The sequence below is a fragment of the Natrix helvetica genome, assembly GCF_964273705.1.
Source record: "Natrix helvetica genome assembly, chromosome: 6".
Classification (NCBI taxonomy): Eukaryota; Metazoa; Chordata; class Lepidosauria; order Squamata; family Natricidae; genus Natrix; species Natrix helvetica.
Window position 1 is genome coordinate 41,559,317 of NC_138553.1, and position 26,683 is coordinate 41,585,999.

A 26,683-nucleotide genomic window follows, 5' to 3' on the forward strand; every position below is an offset into this window, starting at 1 on the left:
GATTAACAACTCGCAGTCGGTTGGGAGACCGTGAGTGCTGGTTACACCCGGTCGCTTGTACCAACCCCCGCGTTCTAGGTGGTCAGGATCTGCAGGCCCAGGGCCTGAGGCTGTTGTTATGTAATGCGAGGTCCGTTGTCAATAAGGCCCCCCTCATTCATGATCTAATTCTGGAGGGGGAGCCGGACCTCGTGGGAATAACGGAAACCTGGTTGGGCCACGAGGGAGGTTTACCCCTCGTGGAAATGTGCCCACCAGGTTACCAAGCATTTCACCAGCCCCGGGCCCGGGGGAGGGGCGGTGGGGTAGCAGTGATTATCCGGGAGGACTTAGAGCCGAGGGAGTCCACTGTGCCACAGACGTCCGGATGTGAATCCCTTGTTGTGAAATGGGGCCCTGGGAGGCAGTTGGGTCTGCTGATAGTATACCTGGCTCCCCGCCATACTTCAGCGACCCTGCCTGAGCTCCTCGAGCTGATCGCATCGGTGGCGGTTGAGACCCCCAAACTTCTAGTGATGGGGGATTTTAACCTGCCATCGGTGGGAGAAGCATCAGAGGGGGTTCGGGAGTTCATGGCTTCCATGATAGCCATGGACCTGACTCAATTGGTTCAGGGCCCGACACACGAGGGAGGTCACACCCTGGACCTCGTTTTTGTCTCTGGCCAGTGGTTGAGTGATCTGGGAGGAGTGAACTTAACCATCACTCCTCTGTCATGGTCAGATCACTCACTCCTTCGACTTGACTTCCCTGGTGCTACCCCCCGCTGCGGGGAGGCGGAACTGGAAAGTACTAGATGGTTCCGCCCCAGGCGCCTGATGGAACCAGATAGGTTCCAAATGGAGCTTGGGCCACCTCCTGCAGCCCTGACCCGCCCTCGGGTTGAGGACCTGGTGGCCGCGTGGAATAATGCGACTACCGGGGCCTTGAACCGGGTGGCCCCTTTGCGGCCTCTCCGGCGGCAACGATCCACCCTGGCTCCTTGGTTCACTGAGGAGCTAAGGGTGATGAAGCGCCGCAAGAGATGCCTAGAGAGTCGTTGGAGATCCTCCCGATCCGAATTTGACCGAGCACAGGTACGAGCCCATTTAAGGACGTACCTAGTGGCATTGAGAGTGGCCAAACGCCAATATTGTGCCGCTCTCATTGCATCCGCAGATAACCGCCCTGCCACCCTGTTTCGGGTGTCCCGCTCCCTCCTGTTTCAGAGGCCGCGGGAGGCCCCTCTACAGGGTAGGGCAGAGGAATTTGGGAAATATCTGCAGGATAAAGTCGCTCAAATCCGGAAGGATTGGGTCCCCTTCAGTGGCCCAGTCGAGACGTTCGTGGCGAGTCTTGAGAAACCTTTCTGGGAGGAGTTTGACTTGGTTGTCATCGAGGATTTGGACAGATTGCGTGGACGACTGCGACCTACCACATGTTTATTGGACCCGTGTCCCTCCTGGCTTCTACTGGCATCCTGGGAGGTTACACGCGACTGGCTCCTGGGCCTAGTGAACGCTTCGTTGGGTGAGGGGTCTCTTCCGGCCACCTTGAAAGAGGCGGTGGTGAGACCCTTGCTCAAGAAGCCTTCCCTGGACCCTACGGAGCTGGCCAATTATCGTCCTGTCTCCAACCTCCCCTTTCTGGCGAAGGTTGTAGAGAGTGTGGTGGCTTCTCAGTTCCCACGACATCTGGAGGAGAATGATTATCTAGACCAGCGCCAGTCCGGCTTTCGCCCCGGGCACAGCACAGAGACAGCCTTGGTCGCGTTGGTAGATGATCTCTGGAGGGCCAGAGATAGGGGTTGTTCCTCTATCCTGGTCCTATTAGACCTCTCGGCGGCTTTTGATACCATCGACCATGGTATCCTGTTGCACCGACTGGAGGGGTTGGGGGTCCGGGGCACCGTTTTGCGGTGGTTCGGCTCCTACCTCTCTGGCCGGACGCAACGTGTGTTGGCAGGGGAGCAGAGGTCGACCCTAAGCCCCCTTACTTGTGGGGTGCCACAGGGGTCGGTCCTCTCGCCACTCCTGTTCAACACATACATGAAGCCGCTGGGCGAGATCATCCGTGGTTTTGGGGTGGGATATCATCTGTATGCTGATGATACTCAGCTGTACATCTCCACCCCAAACCACCCCAACGAGGCCGTCGAAGTGATGTCCCGGTGTGTGGAAGCCGTACGGGTCTGGATGGATGACAACCGACTCAAGCTCAACCCTTCCAAGACGGAGTGGCTGTGGGTTCCGGCCCCCCGGTTCAACCAGTTAATTCCATCTCTGGCCATTGGGGGCATTCAACTCGCCCCCGTGGAGCGGGCGCGCAATTTGGGCGTCCTCCTGGATGCCAGGCTGTCCATGGATAACCATGTGACAGCCGTGGCCAGGGGGGCATTCCACCAGGTTCACCTGGTGCGCCAATTGCGCCCCCTATTGGACCGGGACGCCCTACGCACAGTCACCCATGCGCTGGTGACGTCTCGCCTGGACTACTGTAACCGTGTCTACATGGGGCTTCCCTTGAAATGCACTCGGAGACTGCAGTTGGTCCAGAATGCGGCCGCGCGGGTGATTTTGGGGAGTACTAGGTACTCCCATGTGACACCTCTCCTGCGCGAGCTGCACTGGCTTCCTGTGGTCTATCGGGTGCGTTTCAAGGTCTTGATTACGATCTTTAAAGCGCTCCATGGCTCAGGACCTAGTTACTTGCGGGATCGTATTCTGCCACATACATCCCTACGACCCATCCGCTCGCACAGAGAGGGACTTCTCCAGGTGCCGTCCACCAGACAGTGCCGAGGGGCGGCGCCTAGGAGCAGAGCCTTCTCTGTGGCGGGCCCAGCCCTGTGGAATGACCTCCCTCCGGATATTAGGACCACCACTGACTTCCGCTCCTGCCGTGTAAAGCTCAAGACCCATCTATTCCAAATAGCTGGCCTGGCTCAACCATAACAACCATAACTTCATAACGCTCCTGACGGGTTTTTAATTCAGTAATTTTATTTAATGGGATTTTAAATTGTGTTTTTAATTTGTGTTTTTAATTGTTTTCACTCATTAGTCTACCTCCTCCATGCACATGTATATGTCTTTGTTTCTTATGTATGTATGTTTGTCTTATCTGTATTTTACTTGTTTTGATTGTACGCCGCCCCGAGTCCTTCGGGAGAGGGTTGCAGCTAATCAAATAAAATTATTATTATTATTATTATTATTATTATTATTATTATTATTATTATTATTATTATTATTATTATGACAACTGATATAGAGATAGGCATCTGAATCCTTAAGTCATTTGTCGTCAACTAGTGATCAGAGTCTTTGTACATAACCCTTTAAGACAGTAGTTTTTTTAGTATATTCTTCTCTGTATATCTGTGGTGATTTTCAGTGACAATAAGCAAACTTGCGAGTCATGCTTTTGAATAGTTGATTAGTATCCGATCACTAGACTCATGAATAAACATGTTACTATTAAATTAGGTGCTGCAGTACAGGTTAAACAAGACTTATCAGTATTTTACATGCTACTATTATTAATTTTTTTTCCAGCTATTGGTATATACAAGCACAGCTAATCTTTTTGATTAAAGTTCTTCAGATTATTTGATCCTTTTTAAAAATCTATTAATGGAGAGCTCTTCTGGGTGAACAATATGTGTTGGTGGAATTGGCAGAGCAACTTGTTAAAAGGTGTGTATTTATTTTGGGGGGTGGATAACAGTTAATACTTTTTTTACAGTGAACAGGTATTGGGTCAATTTCATTGATAGATTTGTATATGTGAGGCATATGTTAAAAGAATGTGATGTGAATTAGTAATTCAGCAAGTATAGATGAAAAATGTATAGCCATTTATAGACCAACAATACAAGGGAGGAAACCTATTAGATTTGTGTGAAATACAGGTATCAGCATTTCAGCATTCAACTAGGGTGGAAGTCACATGTTTATTGTTAATTTTATATTTGTTATATATACCTCCCCCACTTTTCCTGTTCTGTATCTTGTTTGCAATACTTGTTTTGTTATTTTCTTTATTCTGTATTTCCATTTTATTTTTTGAAAAATAAAAATTTATTGAAATATGGGGGGAGGGGAATTGGACATATGCAAACTAGGTGAAGGTTATCCAGTATCTTCCAGATATTTTGGCTAACATTTTCCATAATCCTCTGCTTCTGGCTTCACTGAACAGAAAGCAAAAGTTCAAATATTTGGCTACCATTCGACTAGCAATATTTTAGGGAAAAAAGAATGCAGATATCAAAACATAAATCATAAAACAAAGTAGTTAAAATACAAATAGAATAGTAACAATAGATATTAGGATTCAAAGCATTAAATGGAAAGCAGACAATGCCATTCAACTCTGTCTTCATTCCTGAACCTTGGAAGCATTCATTCATTCATTCATTCATTCATTCAAGAAAATCTTCTGCAATTCAAGGATAGAACTTATTTCCTAGGCTTTTCCTCCTGAGATTCCAAACTCCCACAATTGTAAAAACTGATTGGATTGAATAGAATGAGCTGTGCCATGGCATATTATAGGAAAATTGGATAAATATGATTCATGTAAATGGGCACTCTTCCTTCGTCTCCCTTTTGCATCTATGTACAGTTCAAGAAATTCTAGAAACCTTAACAAATGTAATCAATCATTTTGCTGTAGCACTGTAGCAAAAAATGTTTAGTCTCATAAATGTTTTTTAAACGGATAGTACATTGACTGTATCCAATTTATAGCATAAGATCTTTTGATGGAGGAAGAAGGATTTTATGCATTTGCTTACTGTAGATTATTTTCAATAGAAACAGTAACTTGAACACCCATTTTTCTGTTTAAGTTTTTATTTGTTGAAATTCATTAATGAATTTAATAAAGCAATGTGCCAATTAAATAAGAATTTACTCTTGGTTTTCCAGTCACAGAGGCTTTTGCCTCATACCAATTAAACAAAGGCAAATGTGTAAACATATTTTCTACTTTCCTTATGGTTTAAATATTAGGCCAAATATTCCCAAATATTTCAACAATACAAAACATACAAACATTTCTTCATGGAAACTGAGTAATATCTTAATGTTGTTACTTCATCCATATTAGACAAATAGCAGTAACATTTTTTCACTGGGAAAAAATGATGCTATTCCAACAAGAAGGGAAGAAAATTCAGATCATGAATAGAAAGTGATTCATAAATTTAAAAACGCAACCAGTAAATAATTCAAACTACCTATTTTTTTTTCAAATATGTTTCTGTAAGAACTATTCTTACATGAGATATTGTAATACAAAGATTCAGAAACATAAAACATATTAGCAAAAAAATTCTGTAGTTTTCAACTTGTTTTCACCCTACATTCAATGAATCCTCTGAATAAGCAATTAATATGAAATTATATTTCAGTATAGAACATTATTTCTGTACTTTAATTATTTGTGACTGTATATATAGCAGTGATGGCGAACCTATGGCACGCGTGCCACAGATGACACGCAGAGCCCTCTCTATGGGCATGTGAGCAGTAGCCCCAGCTCAGCTCCACCGCACATGTGTGCGTGCCTCCCACCAGCCAGCTGGTTTTTGGGTCTCTGCCATGCATGCACAGAGGGCACATGTGGGAGATGTGCACACATGTGCAGGAGTGGGGGTCGCACGCACATGTATGGGGTGCACACAGGTCACGTGTGCATGTGTGTGGGGCAGGGCACGTGGGGGGTTGCACAAGCACGTTTTTGGCACGCGACAACAAAAAGGTTAGCCATCAGTGATATATAGGATCTATGCATTTTCCAAAAACAACTGGTATAGCTAGATTAAAAAATACATAATAAACTGATCCATTTGTTGCAAACAATGCCAATGGAAAATGTTACCTTTAGCTGGATTTACTTTAATCCCTGATTTATACAGCATCTCTTCATTCTGCCAGTCTCCATTCCTGACAAATGTCTTCAGTCCGTAAAAAAAAATTAACGCAGCAGTAGCCAAAAAAATCAAGTTCTTCAGAAAGCGCTTTTGGACTTTGACATAAAGGGCTCTTGTGCCCACAGTGATCAAGAGGCAGAAGCCCATACTAGGTATATACAACACACGCTCTGCTATAACAAAGCCTACATAAAAAAATAAGTTCGCGGCAGGAATAAAAGGAACAATTAATAAAGACAGTGACAGAACCACAATATTCTCTGTTGAGGGGATGTGTGGTTTGTGTGGTAAGCCTCTGTTAATGCCATTTTCTTCTTTAGATGCAAAACTGGACCTCAGCTCTTTATATTCCAGTTCAGGTAGGTAGTTGTGACCGTTGCCATTAAGTCTGCCATTTGTTATACTTTTCCCATTGCCTTCTCTTTCTATGCTGGAATTTCTCAAACTGGTATAAGTAAGGAGGAGGAGTCCAGCATAAAAGGCCACTGTGTGTAGGTTCCTCCAGTCATTGATTGTTTTGAGAAGAGGCACAGCATCCATGGACCAATCAAAGCTAAGAGTGTCTGGGCACAATAGCAGCCAAAGGTTTTTGGTTGGCAAATAAAGAAAGGTCAGAGCTCGTGTTAAAAAACTATCTGAGTCAGCTGCTGGATTGTCAGAGTTGGAAAAGCTGGGAGGTTTGTTCCCCATCCAGTAGAAGCGAAGACCCAGCAATAAAGCTCCCCAGAAGATCAATAAACCAATGCTCAAAAGAAGAGGCCAATTCTTCCTCTGCAAAAGAGAAAAAGAGAAAAAAGAATTATACTTCCTAATTCTTTGCTAAAACTGTGGAAATCATATATTCTTAGTTCAGACCTCTGAGCTAATATTTTATGTTTAAATTTCATTTCTACATGCTTTTATTCTATTTATAGGATTTCTTTCTGCTGCTAAAATTTCATTGTAAAACCAGATAACATTTTAATGTCTCTCAAACTTCCTCATTTACTGATGTATTGCAACAGGTCACTTATCTCATTGTGAATTAAATTATTTTGGAAATAAGGGCAACTTGTTTGTTTGTTTGTTTGTTTGTTTTATTGGATTTCTATGCTTATTATGTAAATTATTATAAACTTATTATAAAATAGCACTCATTTGTTCCAGCCTGCTTTGCAATGTTGGGACACACTTTATCTGGAGGACATGAACTTTGAAATATATTGGCTCTGCGCTTACTATTTAATATATTTATGCAAAACTAATTTAAATTGGCATTTCCAGTAATACAATATGTATTCCAGTAAATGTATATTGATAATTATTTTCTTTTGCATACAGTTTGAAGATGGACACTACTTTCGTCTTAATTAGTGCTTTTTCAACTTTTAAGTCAAGGCTTGAGCATTATTAAAATATCAATTTCAGCTACACTAAACTATTGCGTAGAATGCAAAATTCAAGAACAAGATCACATTAGTGATTAAAAGAACACTTTAATGCATACTTTTAATTTATTTTTGGCAGCTTATGAGCAATTAGTTTGAACTACTCTATAACATTCATGGTAGATATAGTTAGTGTGTATTATTGTTGTTGTTGAAATGTGACTCAGAGCACATACTGGATTTTTAAATTGAAAAATGTCATGATACCCACCAAGGTACTGGCCACAATGCAAGATAGTGTGTGAGCCAAAAAAAATATCCAATAGTGCTTCACAATATAAAAACATTTTAATTGCAGATTCCTATTATCTTAATTAACAAACTTTGGCAAATTAAATTATTTTAATAAATGGCTGCAGGAAACATATGGTACAATATATACTAAGGTAGGAATCTATTTTACTACTATATTTCTCCAATGTCACACTGCTAGAGCACTCAGGACAATTTACAACAAAAACAGCAATAAACTTTTCAGTAAACAAAATAACAGAATTTTAATTAAAATTGTTAGTCTCATTGATATTATATTTATTATTAAATAATCTGCATTCTAAATATCAAAAGTTATCCTGGCTTCTCATTCCACAATGTAAAAACTCTGTTTTCTAGCTTTCTCCCAAATATTGGTGTGGTGTGTGTGTGTGTGTGTGTGTGTGTTTCTAGATGACAGGATGTAAGGATCAGATACAGCAAAGCTAATAGAATCTAGCCTATAAAAGTTGGGATGTTGCACAATTTGTGTATCTCTGAATAGACACCAAAATCTTCTAACCAATTGTATTTTTTAATGTGCCAAAATTAGAATAATTCATTGAATACTTATTAATTTAATATGATTATAATTTAGATTTTGTTTACAGTGCTTCTATCCAATTTACCTTTTGCACTAGAGACCCCAACACACCTATCACAGACCAAATATGAGATTTTATCCAAAGCAACACATATTTTAGGGAATCAACTTTTTAAATAAAATGACCAAACTAAGATTAACCAAGATACAAATCCCATTTATGCAATGGTATTTTATGATCAAGCTTTAAAAAATCACAGAATTACAGCAAAGCTAATAGAACCTACCCTCAAAAAAGGGAATCAGTGTAAGTATGCAAGTGGTAGTGGATCTTGATTTTAGCAAATGTGCTTGGATTTTAAATTCATGCCTGGACTTGAACTTTGTATGTGGATTTGTGGACTTGTGCCTTGCCCGTGGATTTTGTGTTGCTTATGACTTCGTGCCTTCGCTGTGCAGACTTGGACTCAGTGGGACTTTGTGTTGAGTGAGACCTGGGGAATAATAGAAGCTTGCAGTGTCTCAATAAAGTATTGAAACTCCTTGATGTGAGCTGTGTGAACTGGGACAGGACACCTTCTAACCTCCTAACAGGTTTTAGATTTTGGACTACTCTGTATTTCTTCCCCACTCCCGTATCAACTAATCTGGGCTTCTTTCTGGGAAGCACTGTATCGCTCGAACTCTTCTCCAGATTGACAATATTTTTTCATATATCTGAAGATAGTAAGAAAGAAGCCCACTATAAGATTCTAGTGCCATGATGGCGAACCTATGGCACGCGTGGCACAGGTGGCACCAGAAGCCATATCTTCCAGCACACAAGCCGTCAGCTCTAGTGCACATGTGCATGCTGGCCAGCTGATTTTCGGCCTTCTGGAGGGCTGGGGGAAGCCGTTTTCACTCTGCCCAGGCTTCAGGAAAGCCTTTGGAGCCTGGGGTGGGTGAAAAACGGTCCCAATGGTCCAACTGGAAGTTCAGAAACTATCCATTTCTAGCTTCAGGAGGACCTCTGGGGGGGCAGGCGGGCCGTTTTCACCTTCCCCATGCTTCAGGAAAGCCTTCAGAGCCTGGGGAGGGTGAAAAATGCCCCCCTCCGCCCCCCGGAGGAAATACCAAGCTCAGCTTGGAGGCAAGCAGTGCGACACACGTGGGGGAAAGTGGGGGGGGAGTGCATGAATGCGCATGTGGGGGGCACTTTGCACTGTGGGTACTGACATGCGCCACCCTCACATTTTTGGCACCCAACAACAAAAAGGTTAGTCATCACTGTTCTAGTGGAACCATGAACCTAGAAACAGTATAACCGAAAGATGAAATTTTGAAATGTTCTTCAGATACAGTCATTTTTAGAGAACAACTTCTGAGCTAGCATTTATTAACTCTTCATACCAACAGCACTTTATTCTTGCAGTTTTTTTCTGGATAAAACACAGCTGGAGGTGGAGCTTTTTATAATGCTTGGCAACAATGATTAGATTACTGTACTGTTAAGAGTCCTAATCTATCCCATCTGCCATATGCATTTCATAAACCTCTAACCCTTTAATCAGTTATGGTTTTCTCCCAAGAGAGACTTTTTTAAAACAAAAAGGATGACTGAAGTGCCATTTATGTTTGCTATGGCTTCCATCAATAAAATGTTCTACAGGTGTTCCTTACTGCAAAATCTGCAAAACATTATCATCAACTCTGCTGAATTAAACATTACCCTATTATTTAACACTTTGTTAATGCAAAGTTCTTTTTATCCAGTAGCACATGGTGTTTCCAGAAGGCAAGCATGATTACTTCGGTTCTCTCCCATCCCTCAGGTAAGAAAAGAAAAACATTGCAAAAGCAGAACAAAACAGATAAAGCTTAGAAACTCAATAAACTATATGTTTAATTGTGCTTAGTCCAGCTTTAAAATTTATATATATTTACTCCCCCTTCCCCTACTTTAATAAAACATAAAAAGGTAAATATGATTATTTGCACATATGATTAATTCATTTTGAACTTCTTTTGGATATTTTAGCTTGCATGGAATACAGTATGAAAATGGTTACCAAAAGCGTGAACCATTGACAGTACATTGGAATTGCCTACAGTAAACGCATTGCTTCCTATGCATACTTCAGCTTCTTAGTTGTTTATCTGCTGATTGAAGTAGGCTATAACCCTGTCATTAACTGCTTTGAGCTGCATGTATATTCAATATCAGTAATTCAGTTTTAAAATGCACATGCATAAAATAAATATAAAAACAAGCAACATATTTTAACATAAACAACATTGCTTAATTTTCCCCACAGAAAATAGAATACCAGAAGAAGTGACATTTCAACATCTCAATGTACAAAGCCTACTGAAATTATTAACTTTATGATCAAATAAGCAGAGAAAAAACTCAGGTTACAATTTTATTTAAAAAATACAACCAGTTTTCTATTTAAGGAAATAGAAAATAGAAAATACATTTATATGTATTTTATGAAAAAGCTTTTTCATATCCTGCTTTTAAAATCATATTCATTCATTTTTAGTATTTGACCTTTTGAAAATTTAAAACTAAGTGAAAAAACTGATGGCAACCTTTTTAAACAATGAAATAAAACAATAGTATAATCTGGGAATATATGGAGGAATCAGTTAACTTGGTCTGTCAAGTTAACTTGAAGAAATATGCCTTTAGCAAATCTAACTAGGAAAAGTCATAGAGCAACTTCCAACCTTGAAAGGCTGTAACTGTTGAAGTTGTGAGTAGCTGAAAGACACAGGGTAACTTAAAAGAATAAAAACATAAGTTAATCAAAGGTCTATACTGGGTTATGGGATTGGAAGCTATAAAAGGTGGTAGTTTTGACTTTGTTTAGATTCTTACAAAGCATTGAGACCTGAATCCGATCTTGGGATTCTAGAATGACATTCTGGAATCCCTCATTCATCTGCCAGGCAGTCACTATGGGGCAACACAGGACTTCACGGTTTCCCATGAAAATAAAAGGTCAATGCTTCAAAATATACTGTGCTTTAGTTTTTTGCAGTATTGAAGTTTTTTCTCAAAATAAACTTAGATCTATTTTTGTCTGTACGATTTTCCAGCCAGAGAAGATGCTGAAATTAGCAACCAGGAAAAGGGATATATGTAGGATTTTTTCTAATGCATATTTCATTTGAATGCTAAAACAGAATTTGATATTAAAAAAGGATCTAATGATACCCTCGCAGTACTTTGAGGGATTTACCAAAGTTATGCCTTTATTCTTAGTGTAACTGTAATTCCTGTTGTGTAACAGATTGAGATAGCTACTAATAGTTCTACAAGCTGCATTCTAAAACTTTCACTAATGACTTATCAAATTATGTTATTATTCTTATTAATAAAACAATCCACCTTATAGCGTTGAGCAGTGAAATCAAACACTATATTTTTAAAAAATATGTAAGTTATATATGATTCAGTTTGTGCCCATTTTTTTTAATTCTACGGAGTATCAAGTATTTATTCCTGTACACCGCCCCGAGTCCCTCCGGGGAGAGGGGGCGGTCTAGAAATTTAATAAATTATTAATTATTATTTTCTTGTTATGTGCGCGGCCACGCAGCTTAGAGGAAACATTGGTAACAACAGAGAATATTGAGAAGAGAATGGAGAATATAGAACACAGAACAGGGAAAATAAATGGAAAAATTGAGGATACTTATCAAACGATGATGAAAGTTGAGGACAGAGTTCTAAAAATTGAAAAAAAAATTGAACAAAGAGATAAGAAAAATGTTGATATTGACAATAAGCTGAGTGTGGTTGGAAATGGCAAGAGTGGAATATGCAAAGGGGAGATCGATGGATTGGAACTCTATCTCAGACCTCAAAATATAGAAGAAGGAAAGGGGGAAAATTTGACAGAAGTAATGAAAGAAATGTTGGCGAAGCATCGGTGGTAACCAAAGGCAAGCTGATGGAAGGAACAGATGGAGGATTTCGAGTTTTTACAAGATATGCAAAGAGCAACAAGTTGCTAAAAGAAGTACATATAAGACTTACCAAGAAAACAATCAGAATACTAATACTACAAATGGCAAGAGATATAAGATTGTGCTACTACTGGAAGGACACAGGATGATGTAATGAAAGGTCATAATAAAAATTTAGTTAAATTTAGTTAAATTTAGAGTATTATGTATAAAATGGAGTGATAATAGTTATAATCAAATAAATGAATAACTATGATAATAATGCATATATGTGTGTATATGTGTGTGTGTGTGTGTGTATGTGTGTGTATGTATGTATGTATATGTATATGTATATGTGTATGTATGTATGTATGTATGTATGTATGTGTGTGTATATATATATATATATATATGTGTGTGTGTGTGTGTGTGTGTGTGTGTGTGTGTGTGTTTGTGTTACAACCCCTGGTATGACCTAATATGGGAGGGAGCTCACTCCTCCCTCTTTCTGTCCTTTCGGCTCATCACAGAAAACCATCCAGGCAGAAACCCATATTTTTATTTTTAATGTTGCCTTTTTATATTTGTGTTGTATTTGTGCTGATAAAATTTTATCAGCACAAATACAACACACACACACACACACACACACACACACACACACACACACACACACACACACACACACACACACATATATATATATATATATATATATATATATATATATATATATATATATATATATATCGTGTTTCCCCGAAAATAAGACAGGGTCTTATTTTCTTTTGCCCCACGAAATATGGCCTTGGGCTTATTATAAGGGAGGGCTTATTATTTCTGGGGCAGGTGAGAAGCAAGGCGCGCCTTTTACCTTTCCAGCTCCGTCACGTTCCTCGCCATTGTGCTCAGGAAAGCGGCTGGTAAAAAAAAAACTTCTCGCGAGTTCAATCAAACATCTTGAAAACGCGAGGTTTTTTTTTACCAGGGGCTTCCCTGAATACAATGGCGAGGAACGCGACGGAGCTGGAAAGGTAAGAGGCACGCCTCGTGGCCCAACACCACCCACTTCGCCCCAATGGTAAAGGCAGCCTGCCTGGTTCCCTTCCCCGCCATCCCTTTAACAAGGGGTGGCAGGTGGGGGGGAGAAGCGAGGCATGCCTCTTAACTTTCCAGCTCCGTTCCATTCCTTGCCCTTTCGCTGATTGAATCCCCTTATAAAAAAAACCTCATGAGTTCAACTCGCAAGATTTTTTTTACAAGGGGATTCAATGAGCGAAAGGGCAAGGAACGCGACGGAGCTGTCAGTCTCTGGAAGCGCTAGGACACACGTCGCGCTTCTCCCCCCCACACCTCTCCCCCCTCACTAAAGGGACGGCAGGAGAGGGAAACAGGCAGACTGCCTTTACTGTTGGGGTGAGGTGGGCGGTGTTGGGCCGCGATGCACACCTCTTTCCAGCTTCATCGCGTTCCTCGCCCTTTCGACCATTGAATCCCCTTGTAAAAAAACCTCGCAAGTTGAACAAATGAGATTTTTTTTACAAGGGGATTCAATGGGCGAAAGGGCGAGGAACGCAATGAAGCTGGAAAGAGGTGCGCATCGCGGCCCAACACCACCCACCTCACCCCAACAGTAAAGGCAGCCTGCCTGGTTCCCTCTCCTGCCGTCCCTTTAGTGAGGGGGGAGAGGTGGGGGGGAGAAGCGCGACGCGTGTCCTAGCGCTACCAGAGACTGACAGCTCCGTTGCGTTCCTCGCCCTTTCGCTCATTGAATCCCCTTGTAAAAAAAATCTCGCGAGTTGAACTCGTGAGGTTTTTTTTACAAGGGGATTCAAACGGCGAAAGGGCGAGGAACGGAACGGAGCTGGAAAGGTAGGAGGCGTGCCTCGCTTCTCCCCCCCACCTGCCGCCCCTCATTAAAGGGATGGTGGGGAAGGGAACCAGGCAGGCTGCCTTTACCATTGGGGCGAAGTGGGTGGTGTTGGGCCGCAAGGCGTGCCTCTTACCTTTCTAGCTTTGTTGCATTCCTCGACATTGTATTCAGGGAAGCCCTGGTAAAAAAAAAAAACCCATCTCGCGATTTCAAGATGTTTGATTGAACTTGTGAGAAGTTTTTTTTTCACCAGCCGCTTCCATGAGCACAATGGCGAGGAATGCGAGGAAGGGAACCAGGCAGGCTGCCTTTGCCGTTGGGGTGGGCGGTGTTTTTTTGCACGAGAAGGAACAGGCAGGAGGGGGTGATCACATTGCTGGCCTGCCGCTGTTTTTGCGGCGAGCCCTCTTTTTGCCCCAGAAGCTGTACCGGTAGGTGGTACAGTGTTAATGGCGGGGACTGGTTGCGCATGCGCTTAAATATTTGGGGCAGGCTTATTTTCAGGGGAGGGCTTATTATGGCGCATGCTCTGAAAAGCCCGATTGGGCTTATTAGCAGGGCATGTCTTATTTTCGGGGAAACACAGTATACATACATACACATATATACATATATATACATACATACGTGTGTGTGTGTGTGTGTGTGTGTGTGTTGTATTTGTGCTGATAAATAAAGGGAGACTAGTATAGATCTATTTCAAGCTATTTAGCTCTCATCAGCTAGCCGTACCCTTACTGGGATTTGAACCTGGGCTGTATTACATATTAGGCAGGAGTCTTAGCCACTAAGCCACAGGCTCTCCTCCTTATCAGCTGAGCCAGGGAAATAGGTATGTATTTATGTTACAACCCCTGGTATGCCCAAATATGGGAGGGAGCTCACTACTCCCCCTTTCTGTCCTTCGGCTCATTACAGAAAACCATCCAGGCAGAAAACCATATTTTTATTTTTAATGTTGCCTTTTTATATTTGTGTTGCATTTGTGCTGATAAATAAATAAAGGGAGACTAGTATAGATCTATTTCAAGCTATTTAGCTCTCATCAGCTAGCCATACCCTTACTGGGATTTGAACCTGGGCTGTATTATATATTAGGCAGGAGTCTTAGCCACTAAGCCACAGACTCTCCTCCTTATCAGCTGAGCCAGGGAAATAGGTGTGTATTTGTGTTACAACCCCTGGTGTGCCCAAATATAATATATACATAGATACATACATACATACATACATACATACATACATACATACATACATACACCAGATTGATAATATGAAACTTTATACAAATTGTGAGGACTATGGAGAGGATGTTTAAAAGCCTTGTTATTAAATATAAACAATTTTTATATACAATATGATATAAAGATATAATATTATTGGATGATTTTAGGACAGGGGTAGTCAACCTTTTTATACCTACTGCCCGTTTTTCTATCTCTGTTAGTAGTAAATTTTCTAACTGCCCACCGGTTCCACAGTAATGGTGATTTATAAAGTAGGGAAGTAATTTTACTTTATAAAATTTATACAGCAGAGTTACAGCAAACCCCTACCGCCCACCATGAAAGTTGGAACGCCCACTAGTGGGCAGTAGGGACCAGGTTGACTACCACTGTTTTAGGAGGATGTAATTAAATGCCATAATATAGATTTACTATAAATTTAGAATATTCTAAATTTAGAATATCTTATATAAAAGGATGTAATAACAGTTATAGTCAAATGAATGTTTAATAATCATAATAATTATATATATATATATATATATATATATATATATATATATATATACATACTATATATATATATATACATACATACTATATATATATATATATACTATATATATATATATATATATATATATATATATATATATATATATATATAGAATTATTATGATTATTAAACATTCATTTGACTATATATATTGGATTGATGATATGAGAATTTGTGTAAATTGCAAGCGGGGACTATTGTGAGGATCCACAAAGCTTTGTAACCAATCAACATACTGTATGTAACTGGAGGATGATTTTTATGTATTGTATGTGTCTGTTTTATGTTTGTTTAAAAATAAAAATAAAATATAAAAAAAGAATCCACATATTGCCCCCAATCTGGGTCTTCATTTTACCGACCTCGGAAGGATAGAAAGCTGAGTCAACCTTAAGCCTGGTGAGATTCAAACTGCCAAATTGCAGGTTAACAGCAGTAATAAGAACTAAAAGACTCAAATAGAACAGGGAGAAATAAAAGAAAAAGCTGTAAGTGCACTAAGAAAAAAAAGTAGAAAAAGTAGAAAGATATAAAAGAAAGATATAAAGAAATGGCTTCTGTTATATTTTTCACAGCAGTTTTAAGTACAATTATATTTTAACCTCTCTCTGAAGTTACATCAAAATTCTCTTCTTTCTATAATCTATCTTGTCTAATCATCAAAACCATAAATCACAAGTTCATTTTTTTTTTGTTCTTATGGAAAAGGTCCATAAGGGGACTTTGCCTCTGGGCAAAAGCTTCTATTAATAATGCTCTGTTTTTCCTTGCTTTTAATTTTGTCCTGAGTGGGAAATGGAATGGAATTTCTCATAAGAAAAATAACAGCTTTAAAGTTGCTGCAGAAAATAGGATGATAGAGCATCAAAGAGATTTGACTCAAGAAAGTTTCAAGCATTACCTTTTAAAGCAGTAGATCTACTCCAATGCAGCCTAGAAATTCAAAGAACTTTTTCCATGTGACTGAAATGGAAAGGTTAAACAACTTAACCATACTCATATACAATTCGGTTTTCAAATTAAATCTTTGAGACAGTCCACATCAAGGTGGGGAATTCCCAAAGCATCAAAGTGGAGTTGCAGAATTTATTTATATATTTATTTTGCATTATAAGTAATAAATGTTGGGATATATACTAATCAGATTGATAGCAATTAAGTACTAAAGGGTCAATAGTTAATCTGATTGAATATGGAACCATTTAGTTAAAACAGGGGTGTCAAACTCAAGGTCTGGGGACCGGATATGGAGTGTTTAGATCAGGCCTGCAGAGCCACCCCGGAAGCAGCAAAGGGCCGATCCGCAGTGCCTCTGCCACCAAAAATGGAACTCAGGAGGCTTCCGAGGCAGAAGGTTGCAGGTGGCTGTCACAGCCAAAAACAGAGTTCCAGAGTCCGTTTTCGATGACAGAGCACTCGGCTCCCCTGACATGAGTGACATCAAGCTGGCTACACCCACCCTGGCCATACCCACCCTAGCCCACTGAGGTCAAACACAACCCTGTTGCGGTCCTCAATGAAATCGAGTTTGACAACCCCCCCCCTCTTGATCAGAAGAATGGAGGAAACAAAGATCAGGCTGTAGCACCTGGTTCAAAAGTTGGTTTGAAAACAAGTAAAGGTTAATATTTGCATGGGAAATTTCCATTTATTAGCTCTGATTTTAATAGCACACATGCTTCTGAAATGCCCTATCTATCTATATTAACTCCGTGAAGCAGAATTAGCTTATCTTCTAATTATAACATAAACCCTATTTAGACTCGTCTCACATAATAATCATCAAGATCTATTAAACCTACTAAATCATCAAGATCAGGAAATCTCTACAATTGTAACTAAATTTTGCACTCTATCTGTGTCAATTAGAAGTTTCTGGACCTATTTATTTAATTGTTTCATGTGCATACATGAAAAGGTTAATGAATAGGTTTGTTTTTAACTGGATGCAGATAGGTTTGTTTTTAATTGGTTGCAGTATAATGTATTTTTAATAAAGTAAATCAAGAGACACAAACTATTTTCTAATGCAAAGGGTTCCTAGTTCACATTTTAATACTTAAATTAGGAATATAATAAGTAATATAATTCAGACCAGTCATAGAATGGATCCCACTTGATAAACAGTGTCCATGAAAGAGAACTAAAACAAGATGGATCGATGACATCAGAAAATATTGTGGGTCAAATTGGCAAAAAAAAAAAAAAAAGCTCAGGAACATATAGGTTGGAAACATGCAGAAGATAGATGCATGCAGTGGATAGGTGATGACTAAAATCATGATGATGATGATGATGATGAGGAGGAGGAGGAGGAGGAGGAGGAGGAGGGGAGGAGGAGGAGGAGGAGGAGGAAGAGGAAGAAGAAGAAGAAGAAGAAGAAGAAGAAGAAGAAGAAGAAGAAGAAGAAGAAGAAGAAGAAGAAGAAGAAGAAGAAGAAGAAGAATTTCAAGGTTCTTTTTAAATTCTTCATATAACTATTAGAGCATGTCTCCCATTTTATCAGATCAGGGGCAAGCCACCTTATAAACCATAGCTTAAAAACTCAGTACAACTGGAAAAGCAATCTCAATCTCATTCTATTTCAAGGCACTTGAGTTAATGTAATGCCGGGGTCCTCAAACTTTTTAAATGGGGGGCCGATTCACAATCCCTCAGACTGTTGGGGGGACAGACCAGCTGGGTGGGCATGGCTAGGTGGTCAAGTGACTGGGTGAGCGTGGCCAATTTAGCAGTCTATTTTGCCTTTGTCCTTTGCCTTTGTCCTTGCCCCTCCCCTACTCACCCACCGGCCCTGGATCACGTGGCTGCACTGGCGAGATCACCCCTCAGTCAGCTGGTCCTCCCCAGTACCCTTCAGCCTTACCTTTGGGGGCAGCAGTGTGATCAGAAGTGCAGCTCAACCGGTGAAATAACTAACCAGAAGTGCAGCTGGAGTGGATGCTCACTGGAAGATAAGGTCGATGGTGAAGGGCGGGGTGGGGGTGGGACTGAATCCCACCACTCCGCAGGCCAGATACTTTGCATTGGCGAGCCATATCCAGCCCGCGGGCCATAGTTTGAGGATTGGTGATGTAATGGATCATTTTTTTTGCTGAAGCAAAAAAATCAATTATCAGTTTCTAACATTCTAACATGGCATTTCTCAAGAAGTTTAAAATGGGTGAACTTCAGGTCCCGGAATCGCCTAGCCCATTCATACATACACTTAAAAGTTGCTGAGGCTAAGGAACACTGTTTTAACCAGAAGATATTTTAAATCAATTTTTTTAGATCATGAAGCACCTAAAGTATTGTATTGTAGGATCTGCACTGGCAGACAGATGAGACACGCAATCTATTATGCTCTTAAGCAAAAAACTACTTGTATGCCAATCTTGGAATAATCTTGCTTTTAATTTATTAAGTAATAAAGAGATTTAACACTTCTTTCAAGGGAATAAATAATAGCTAATTCAGTTTAGCTGTGAAAAAACTTCAGTAAAAGTCTTTTTTTAAGGGAGGGGATAGGAGTAATATGCTTCACTGAACTAAAGCTCATTTTTTAAAAATTAAAAATGTAATTTTTATATAATTTCTCAAAAGAAAACAAGCTTTTAAAAGGAAGAAAATGGATGAAACAGAGGAACAAAAGTAATTGAATTCAGGGGAAAGTTGGAATCAATCTTTATTGCATTCTCTTTAGCAGGCTTGGTCAAGTGTAAATTTGTAAATGTGTTTCCAGCACCAATGAATTAAATTGCAACATTCTTTTTATTCAGTATGGTTCTGGTGTAACAGACCAGCTATTATAAAATGCATTCCTGTCTCATTAATGAGCTAAGCTTGGGAACCCAGCATTTTAGAAACATAAAGAGACAATTTATAATGAGACTTGAACTCAATGGTGAAAGCTGAGGATTGCAGACTACTTGCAAAGTTATCACAATAGAAAACTCTTGAATTAGTGAAATACCTTCAAGAGTTCCCAAAGCAGCCTTCTTATGAGAAGACTATTTTATGTAATTCTATGCCAACCTTGTTGGGGACTGGCCTCCTGTAGATTTTTATAACCCAAAAGGATTGCAGAATTCCAGAATATGATAATAGCTCAAAACAGACAAAATGATGCAATACTTCCAATTGCAAAAAAACACAAACCTCTATTCTTCAAGAACATAATGAACACCATGATTTTTATACCTTATAAGGGTTTATACTTCATTAAAAATAGTCAAGGCATTTTGTTTTAAATGCTCAGAGAGCAATTACAGCTTCTGGAATTTACAACCAGTATGGCTACTGGACTTTGTAGTTAAGGTACCAGGTTGGAAAAAAAACTAATATACAGTCATAGATATATCATAAAAATGATATTTTGTGATAATCACATTTAAAATATAAGATTTTTCAATTCTCCATACAGCTAATTTGGGAGGTTTGCGACCATTATTAAAAAGAATTAATAGCTGAAATATCTGAAAAATATCTGATTAGGGAAATCTGATTAATATCTGCCTGCTGTCTGTCTATCTCTCTGATTTATATGGTCGCTCACTCAGTCTCAGTGATTCTGGGCAGCTTACAAAAAATAAAAAAAAATATAAAAAAAAACAATAACATACATTAATTATGTGCTTACAACTTTTATATTCAAAATTATAAACCCTTCAGTGACATTCAACTACATAATCTAATATTAAGTGTAATGAACATAGGCCTCCTGATTTCAAAAATTATAATGGCTATGTGATTAACATTGTCCCATTTCATTTATATATTCTCAAAATACTACAGATGATGAATTCATTCCTAGGATTCCAGGAGCTTTTGAAAATTCCGTAAAATATAATGCAAAGTCTCTTAACAGTCAAATACATTATTTGCTTATAAAGTATTCCAAGGTGAATATTTCAAATACACAATAAGATCTGGAATGAAAAGATGGTCTGAAAGTTATGACAATAACTTGTACCTTAATGCAAAGACATGGTTTTAAATGAGATTTTAGATTATTTGAAAAAAAAACATAATGGGCAAATAAAGATCTTTTGCCTAATCTTCCCTTTTGGAATAAGGTAGAACATCTTAAACTCAGCAGCATACTCCTTTTTAGTAGGAGCCATCATGGTCAAGTTCTTAAGCACCAGATTAGAAACTAGGAGACTGTGAGTTCTAGTTACACCTTAGTGATGAAAACCAGGTAGCTGATCTTGTGCCAGTCACTCTACCTCCCCCCCTCTCTCTCTCTCTCTTCACCTCACCTCACAAGGTGGTTATTGTGAGGAAAATAGGAGAAGGAAGGTATATTGGATATGTTCACTGTCTTGACTTAAAATAAATGAATAAAATATGCTGGTCTTGTTGTATTCGGGTCTTTTCCCGTGTAAGATTGAGATTGTCTTGGCAACATTTCAGTGAAGTCTCACTCGCCATCTTCAGGCTGGGTTTTGGGCTTAAAGTGATCAGAGCTGCTGTCTTTCTATAAATCTTGGTAGGGGGTTATGTTTTGTTTCAGTAAGTGGAGTGATTAGTTGTATGGTTGTATCATGTTTAGTAGATTGGTGCTGATTGTTGCTGGCTGTGTGTACATTGTTGTTTCGTGTTGTAATGGCCTGGGTGGTGGGTGGGGCTCGTTTGTTGACTAGAGCTGGTTTCCAGATGTTGGTAGGCAGGAGGTATCGTCACGTTTATAGCTTCCATAATTATTCTCTTGTTGAAGTGTTCTGTTTTGGAGATTGATCTAGTTCCTTCAAAATTTATTTCATGTCCTGTAGCTTTAAGGTGCTGGAAAAGGGAGGAAGTTTTTTCTTTTTTTCTTACTGCATTCTTGTGTTCTGCTATGCGTGCATTTATTCTCCAGTTCGTTTGTCCTATGTATGTTGCAGGGCAGATTTTGTATGGTATTTCGTAGATTCCTTGGTTTTCTAGCTAGGTTTTTATCTTTGGGGTTTCTTAAGATGTTGGCTAATTTTTGTTCAGTGTTGAAGGCTGTCTTGATATTGTGTTTGTTGTGTTTACCACATATTATATTGTATTGTATTTACCACAAATAAAATCAGCAAGCTGAATTACACACTCTCATAAACGTATTAATCTCCAACGGATTCCAAAGAAAAACAATTACCAACCTAATCCAAAGGGAGACTCCCCCCCAAAACCGAGACACAGAACAGGACAACGACATCGCCCTCCTCCCTTACATCAAAGGCACCACAGATAAAATCAGCAAAATTCTCCACAAACACAATATCAAGACAGCCTTCAACACTGACCAAAAAATAGCCAACATCTTAAGAAACCCCAAAGACAAAATCCAGCTAGTAAACCAAGGAGTCTACAAAATACCATGCAAAATCTGCCCTGCAACATACATAGGACAAATGCACAGGAGAATAAATGCATGCATTGCAGAACACAAGAACGCAGGAAGAAAAAAAGAAAAAACTTCCTCCCTTTTCCAGCACTTTAAAGCTACAGGACATGAAATTAATTTTGAAGGAACCAGGTTAATCTCCAAAACAGAACACTTCAACAAGAGAATAATTATGGAAGCTATCGAAATAGAGAAACACCCCCACAACATGAATAAAAGTGACGATACCTCCCACCTACCAGACATATGGAAACCAGCTCTAGTCAACAGATGAGCACCACCACCCAGGCCGTTACAACACGAAACAACAATAGACACACAGCCAGCACCAATCAGCACCAATCTACCAATCATGATACAACCACACAACCAATCATTCCACTTACTGAAACAAAGCCAGCACTCCACACACCCCCACCAAGATTTATAGAAAGACAGCAGCTCCGATCACACTTTAAGCCCAAAACCCAGCCTGAAGTTGGCGAGTGAGACCTCGCTGAAATGTTGCCAAAACAATTTCAATCTTACACAGGAAAAGACCCGAATACAACAAGTCCAGCATATATATATATATTCAGCAATACAGAAAACCATCGGAAATATAAAAGTGAATTTAATAGTTTGTATATTATTGTTTTTTCTTTCTTTCAGTGAATCCATGAATCACTGCTATTTGGTAATGAAATACTGTAAGTGTAACACTATAAAAATATATTTTAGCTCACTGCAAACGTTTTTGTTGACATATATTTTCAACTAATTACATGTATGCCTTTGAAGAAGGCTTAATTCCTCTGACTGTCAAGCAGATGAAGGACCACAGGGAAGTCAATAAATGGTAGCAGGTTAAGCAGAAGAGAGGCAGAAGGTCTCTTGGGCAGAGAGAAAAGGGTTTTAAAAGATAAATACTTTTTTTTTTCATGCCTGGTATGACCCATGAGTATAATTTTGATTTTAAGGACAAGATTTTGATCAGTTTAGAAAACTTTAAAAAAGGGATTTTATTCTCAGAACTAATCTTGAAAGGAAAAGATTGGAGGGAATGCTTGAATAACTCAGAAATAAAGGGGTTGATTATACTAATATAATCTAAGTCAGACATTTGTTAAGAGTGTGTTGCTCCATTTTACGATATTTCGTGCCACAGTTGTTAAATGAATCACTGCAGTTGTTAAGTTAGTAATATGGTTGTTAAGTGAATCTGGCTTTCCCATTGCTTTTGCTTGTAAGAAGATCTCAAAAGGGCACATAATCCTACAACCATCATAAATACAAGTCAGTTCCCAATCATCTGAATTTTGTATCATGTAACCATGAAGATGCTGCAACGGTCATAAGTGTGAAAAAAGCTCATAAATCACTTTTTCAGTACTGTTGTAACTAAATAAACCTGTTGTAAGTCAAGGGCTACTTGTACATCTGTATCATAATCAAGTTGGTTTGTAGCTTTCCAATTTCCAAATCAAGGAAACATTCTAATTTTGGGAGTTTAAGGTTACAGTGCATTAAAAGAAAATTGATTTGCAAAGGAACAAACATCGGAAAATTTGCCATGAACTGACTGAATGTAAATACATTGTTTCTCAAGTCACCAAAAGTAGCAGCAGCTCCATACTTGCATTTAGCAAGAGTTTCCAGAAAACACAACTACATTTGCTAAATGCTATGTATTTATGCTATGTATTTATTTTGGCAATTACTCATTTGCAACCAGATGCAGAGTTATTTAAAATACATAGACACATCTGGAACAAAAACTAGGGGAATCTTCTGTATGCATTTAATAAAAGGAGTAAGTAAAACAGAACTAATTACATTTTCAAAGAAAAAAACCATTATGCTAAATTTCTGCTAATTATATTAGTGGCTTAATTATTTGAAAAATTCAGAATCAGAGAGACAACCAACATTTTGTTACATTGTCTTGTCTTTTCAAGGGGATTTAAAGAGAATTTAAGGCACATCAAGAGTAATATCATTAGTAAAAAGAAAACAAGCTGAGAATTTGTGTGCTGGCTTTCATTACAAAAAAAGAATCTTGCATGACTGAATACAGAACTGAACATAAAAGTTTGCATATGAAGCAAAAGTTGGAAGAACAGGCTAAAAATAAAAATAGTTTTCCTATTACTTATGCTAAAATTTAGCAGGCAAATTGACAAGAAAATACAGTGCTACCTTGGTACTCAACTACTTCAAAATTCATTGAATTTGGTACTTGGTGCATTTTTGATGCAAAAATGTTGTCCCTGTACTCATCGTCTTGCAGCTCACTGCAAAAGGAAGTGGGGGACGGCCTCAGAGGGCAGACAGGACAGCAGCCATGCTGGGAAGGTCACTGACATAAAACAAGAAACAGACAGCAAGTCCTTCAGGCTGAAGTAAAGAGTCATGTGGTAAGTCACAGTTTGTTTGGTACGCATCATTTTTAGTACTCATAGCGCCTTCTGGAACTAGTTAACAACAAATACCAAGGTACCACAGTAATGACATTTGACATAAAAAGGACTCCTTTCCTTTCCCTTTCCCTATCCTATCCTATATTTATCTGAGGTCATATTAAATGGATATCTGCTCTGCCCACTGAACCTCTCAAAAGCTATTACTTGGCTTACTTCTCTCATTCTGTTTGTTTGTTTGTTTGTTTGTTTGTCATATTTCTAAACTACTTATCTCTCTCATATATTCAGACCATTCGTTTTTCCTGAAGTATAAGTCACTACTTAATGACTTTTAGTCATTAAGTGATTTGCTTTATTGTCCAGCTATTATAATGTGTGAATAAACCATGTCTTAATTTCAGACTGAAATCAAGTTTCAGCCACTATTTGTTGCTAAATTTGTGGCTGATATATTGCTTGTTTATCATTTCCTGACTTATTCCTAGTTTATTTTTAATAGAAATCTTAGCTTATGATGAACTATCATATGTACTGTGTTTTACCATTTTCTTTGAATAAGGAAGCTATAAAATCAAGCAATAATTTATTACTTTTTGAGAGTAGAAAAGAATTGATTAAGGAACTGTTTTCATATAAGTTCAACAGACTTCTTTTACTGGGAAACAGTGCAAGTCAAATGGACAGTAACTAGCTATTTTTAACATTTCTGGCATATCCAAATATAGTTCATATTGCCCCCAAGAGGTTGTTTACTGGTATAGAACTGAAAGTTATCCACATATCCAGATGAAACAGGGGAAAATAAAATATATAGAATGCTTAAAGTTATGAACATATTGTAATCAATATTTCTGAATGAAAAGTAAAGGGAGAGAAAGCACATATTGATATATAATATGTTATCTGGGCTCCAAGATACCCAAACTTTCTGCAATTTATAGTGTTTTCTCTTGTTTTTGATACATTTGCTATATATGCGCTGTTGCTTCATTCTGTTACTATAACTTATATACATTTCCTCCCTCTCCAAGGCCAAACTGTAATAGGAAATAGTTTGTCTGGTTTGAATAACCCGGTTTAATAAATCTTGCAACTCACTGGAAAGAACATTATTTGGCTTTAAAGCCTGAAGATGTGTCATTGAAAGGGAAAAAAACTTAATAAAGGATAACTTAAGAGAACATTTTTAAATATATATTTGTAAAAAAAAATTATTAGCACACATTTATATATGAACTGTAGTATGTATCTATTAAAAAATAGAAGATTAGAAGAATGGTACTAATAAAATACTGCTTTCATATAGTATACTATAGACTGATGTAACTTCACGTACATGTAAAGGAAGAAATAAGGTAAGATGGATATCTCATCCAAAAGAAAAGCACTTTTCTTCCACAAGGCTCTAGGTTAGGAAAAATATGTAAATGCACAGGATTGTGGAATGGAATACTTTCTTATTGTCAAAATAAATCTGGAAATTTGGCTACACATCGTATTATTATTTCCACTGATACAGATTGAATTAAAAGACACCTAGTTGTGACAGAAAAGACCTTTGTAGCTCAGAGTTGGTGCTTTGGTGCTCTCTGAGCTTAGGTTTTTTTTTTTCAGATGTTTAAATTCCAAACTAATACCGATGATGTTACCTAGTCTGCTAATGAAAAATCCACAAGAAAACAACTTAGCTCAGACAACACCAAGGACCCCAGACACTCAAATCCATATAGCTTCTAAGCAAATGAAACAAGAAAGCAATACCTGTGCATGTTTCCAACAGAATTATAATTATCTGCATGGGAAGACTATATTATCAGTATAAGTCAGTATTTATAACTTGATTCCTTCACAGGGTGAGAAGTAGATATCTTAATCCTCAAGATATTCATACCCTGGTTTTTCGATTGTTCTTGCTGCTACCACCTGATCTCCAGAAAACATCTCATCTTTCCCATAACCTTGGTATGTGAGAGAAATAACAGGCTTATAACATTTGTGCTGTTTTCTGCTATTTAAAAGACAAATATGCAAAAAAAATTGTCCTGGGTTTGTAGCATTGAGGCAGAACACTTCCTTTCCTTTTATGGAAGATAATTGAATCCACAAGATATAAACAAAATCAAAAGATGAAACATATATATTACTTTTGAACTTCAAATATTAAAGTGTATACATTCTGAACTGTT

At 38.6% G+C, this 26,683-nt stretch overlaps 1 protein-coding gene across 3 annotated transcripts in view; it reads right to left on the reverse strand.

Annotated features, from left to right (window-relative positions):
* Positions 1–26,683, reverse strand: part of TMTC2 (transmembrane O-mannosyltransferase targeting cadherins 2) — a 253,147-nt gene that overhangs the window by 71,799 nt on the left and 154,665 nt on the right. For all 3 annotated transcript variants that reach the window (XM_081958577.1, XM_081958576.1, XM_081958578.1), the window contains exon 3: positions 5,869–6,691. In XM_081958577.1, coding sequence (XP_081814703.1) covers positions 5,869–6,691 — 823 coding nt within the window. The remainder of the gene's footprint in view (positions 1–5,868; positions 6,692–26,683) is intronic.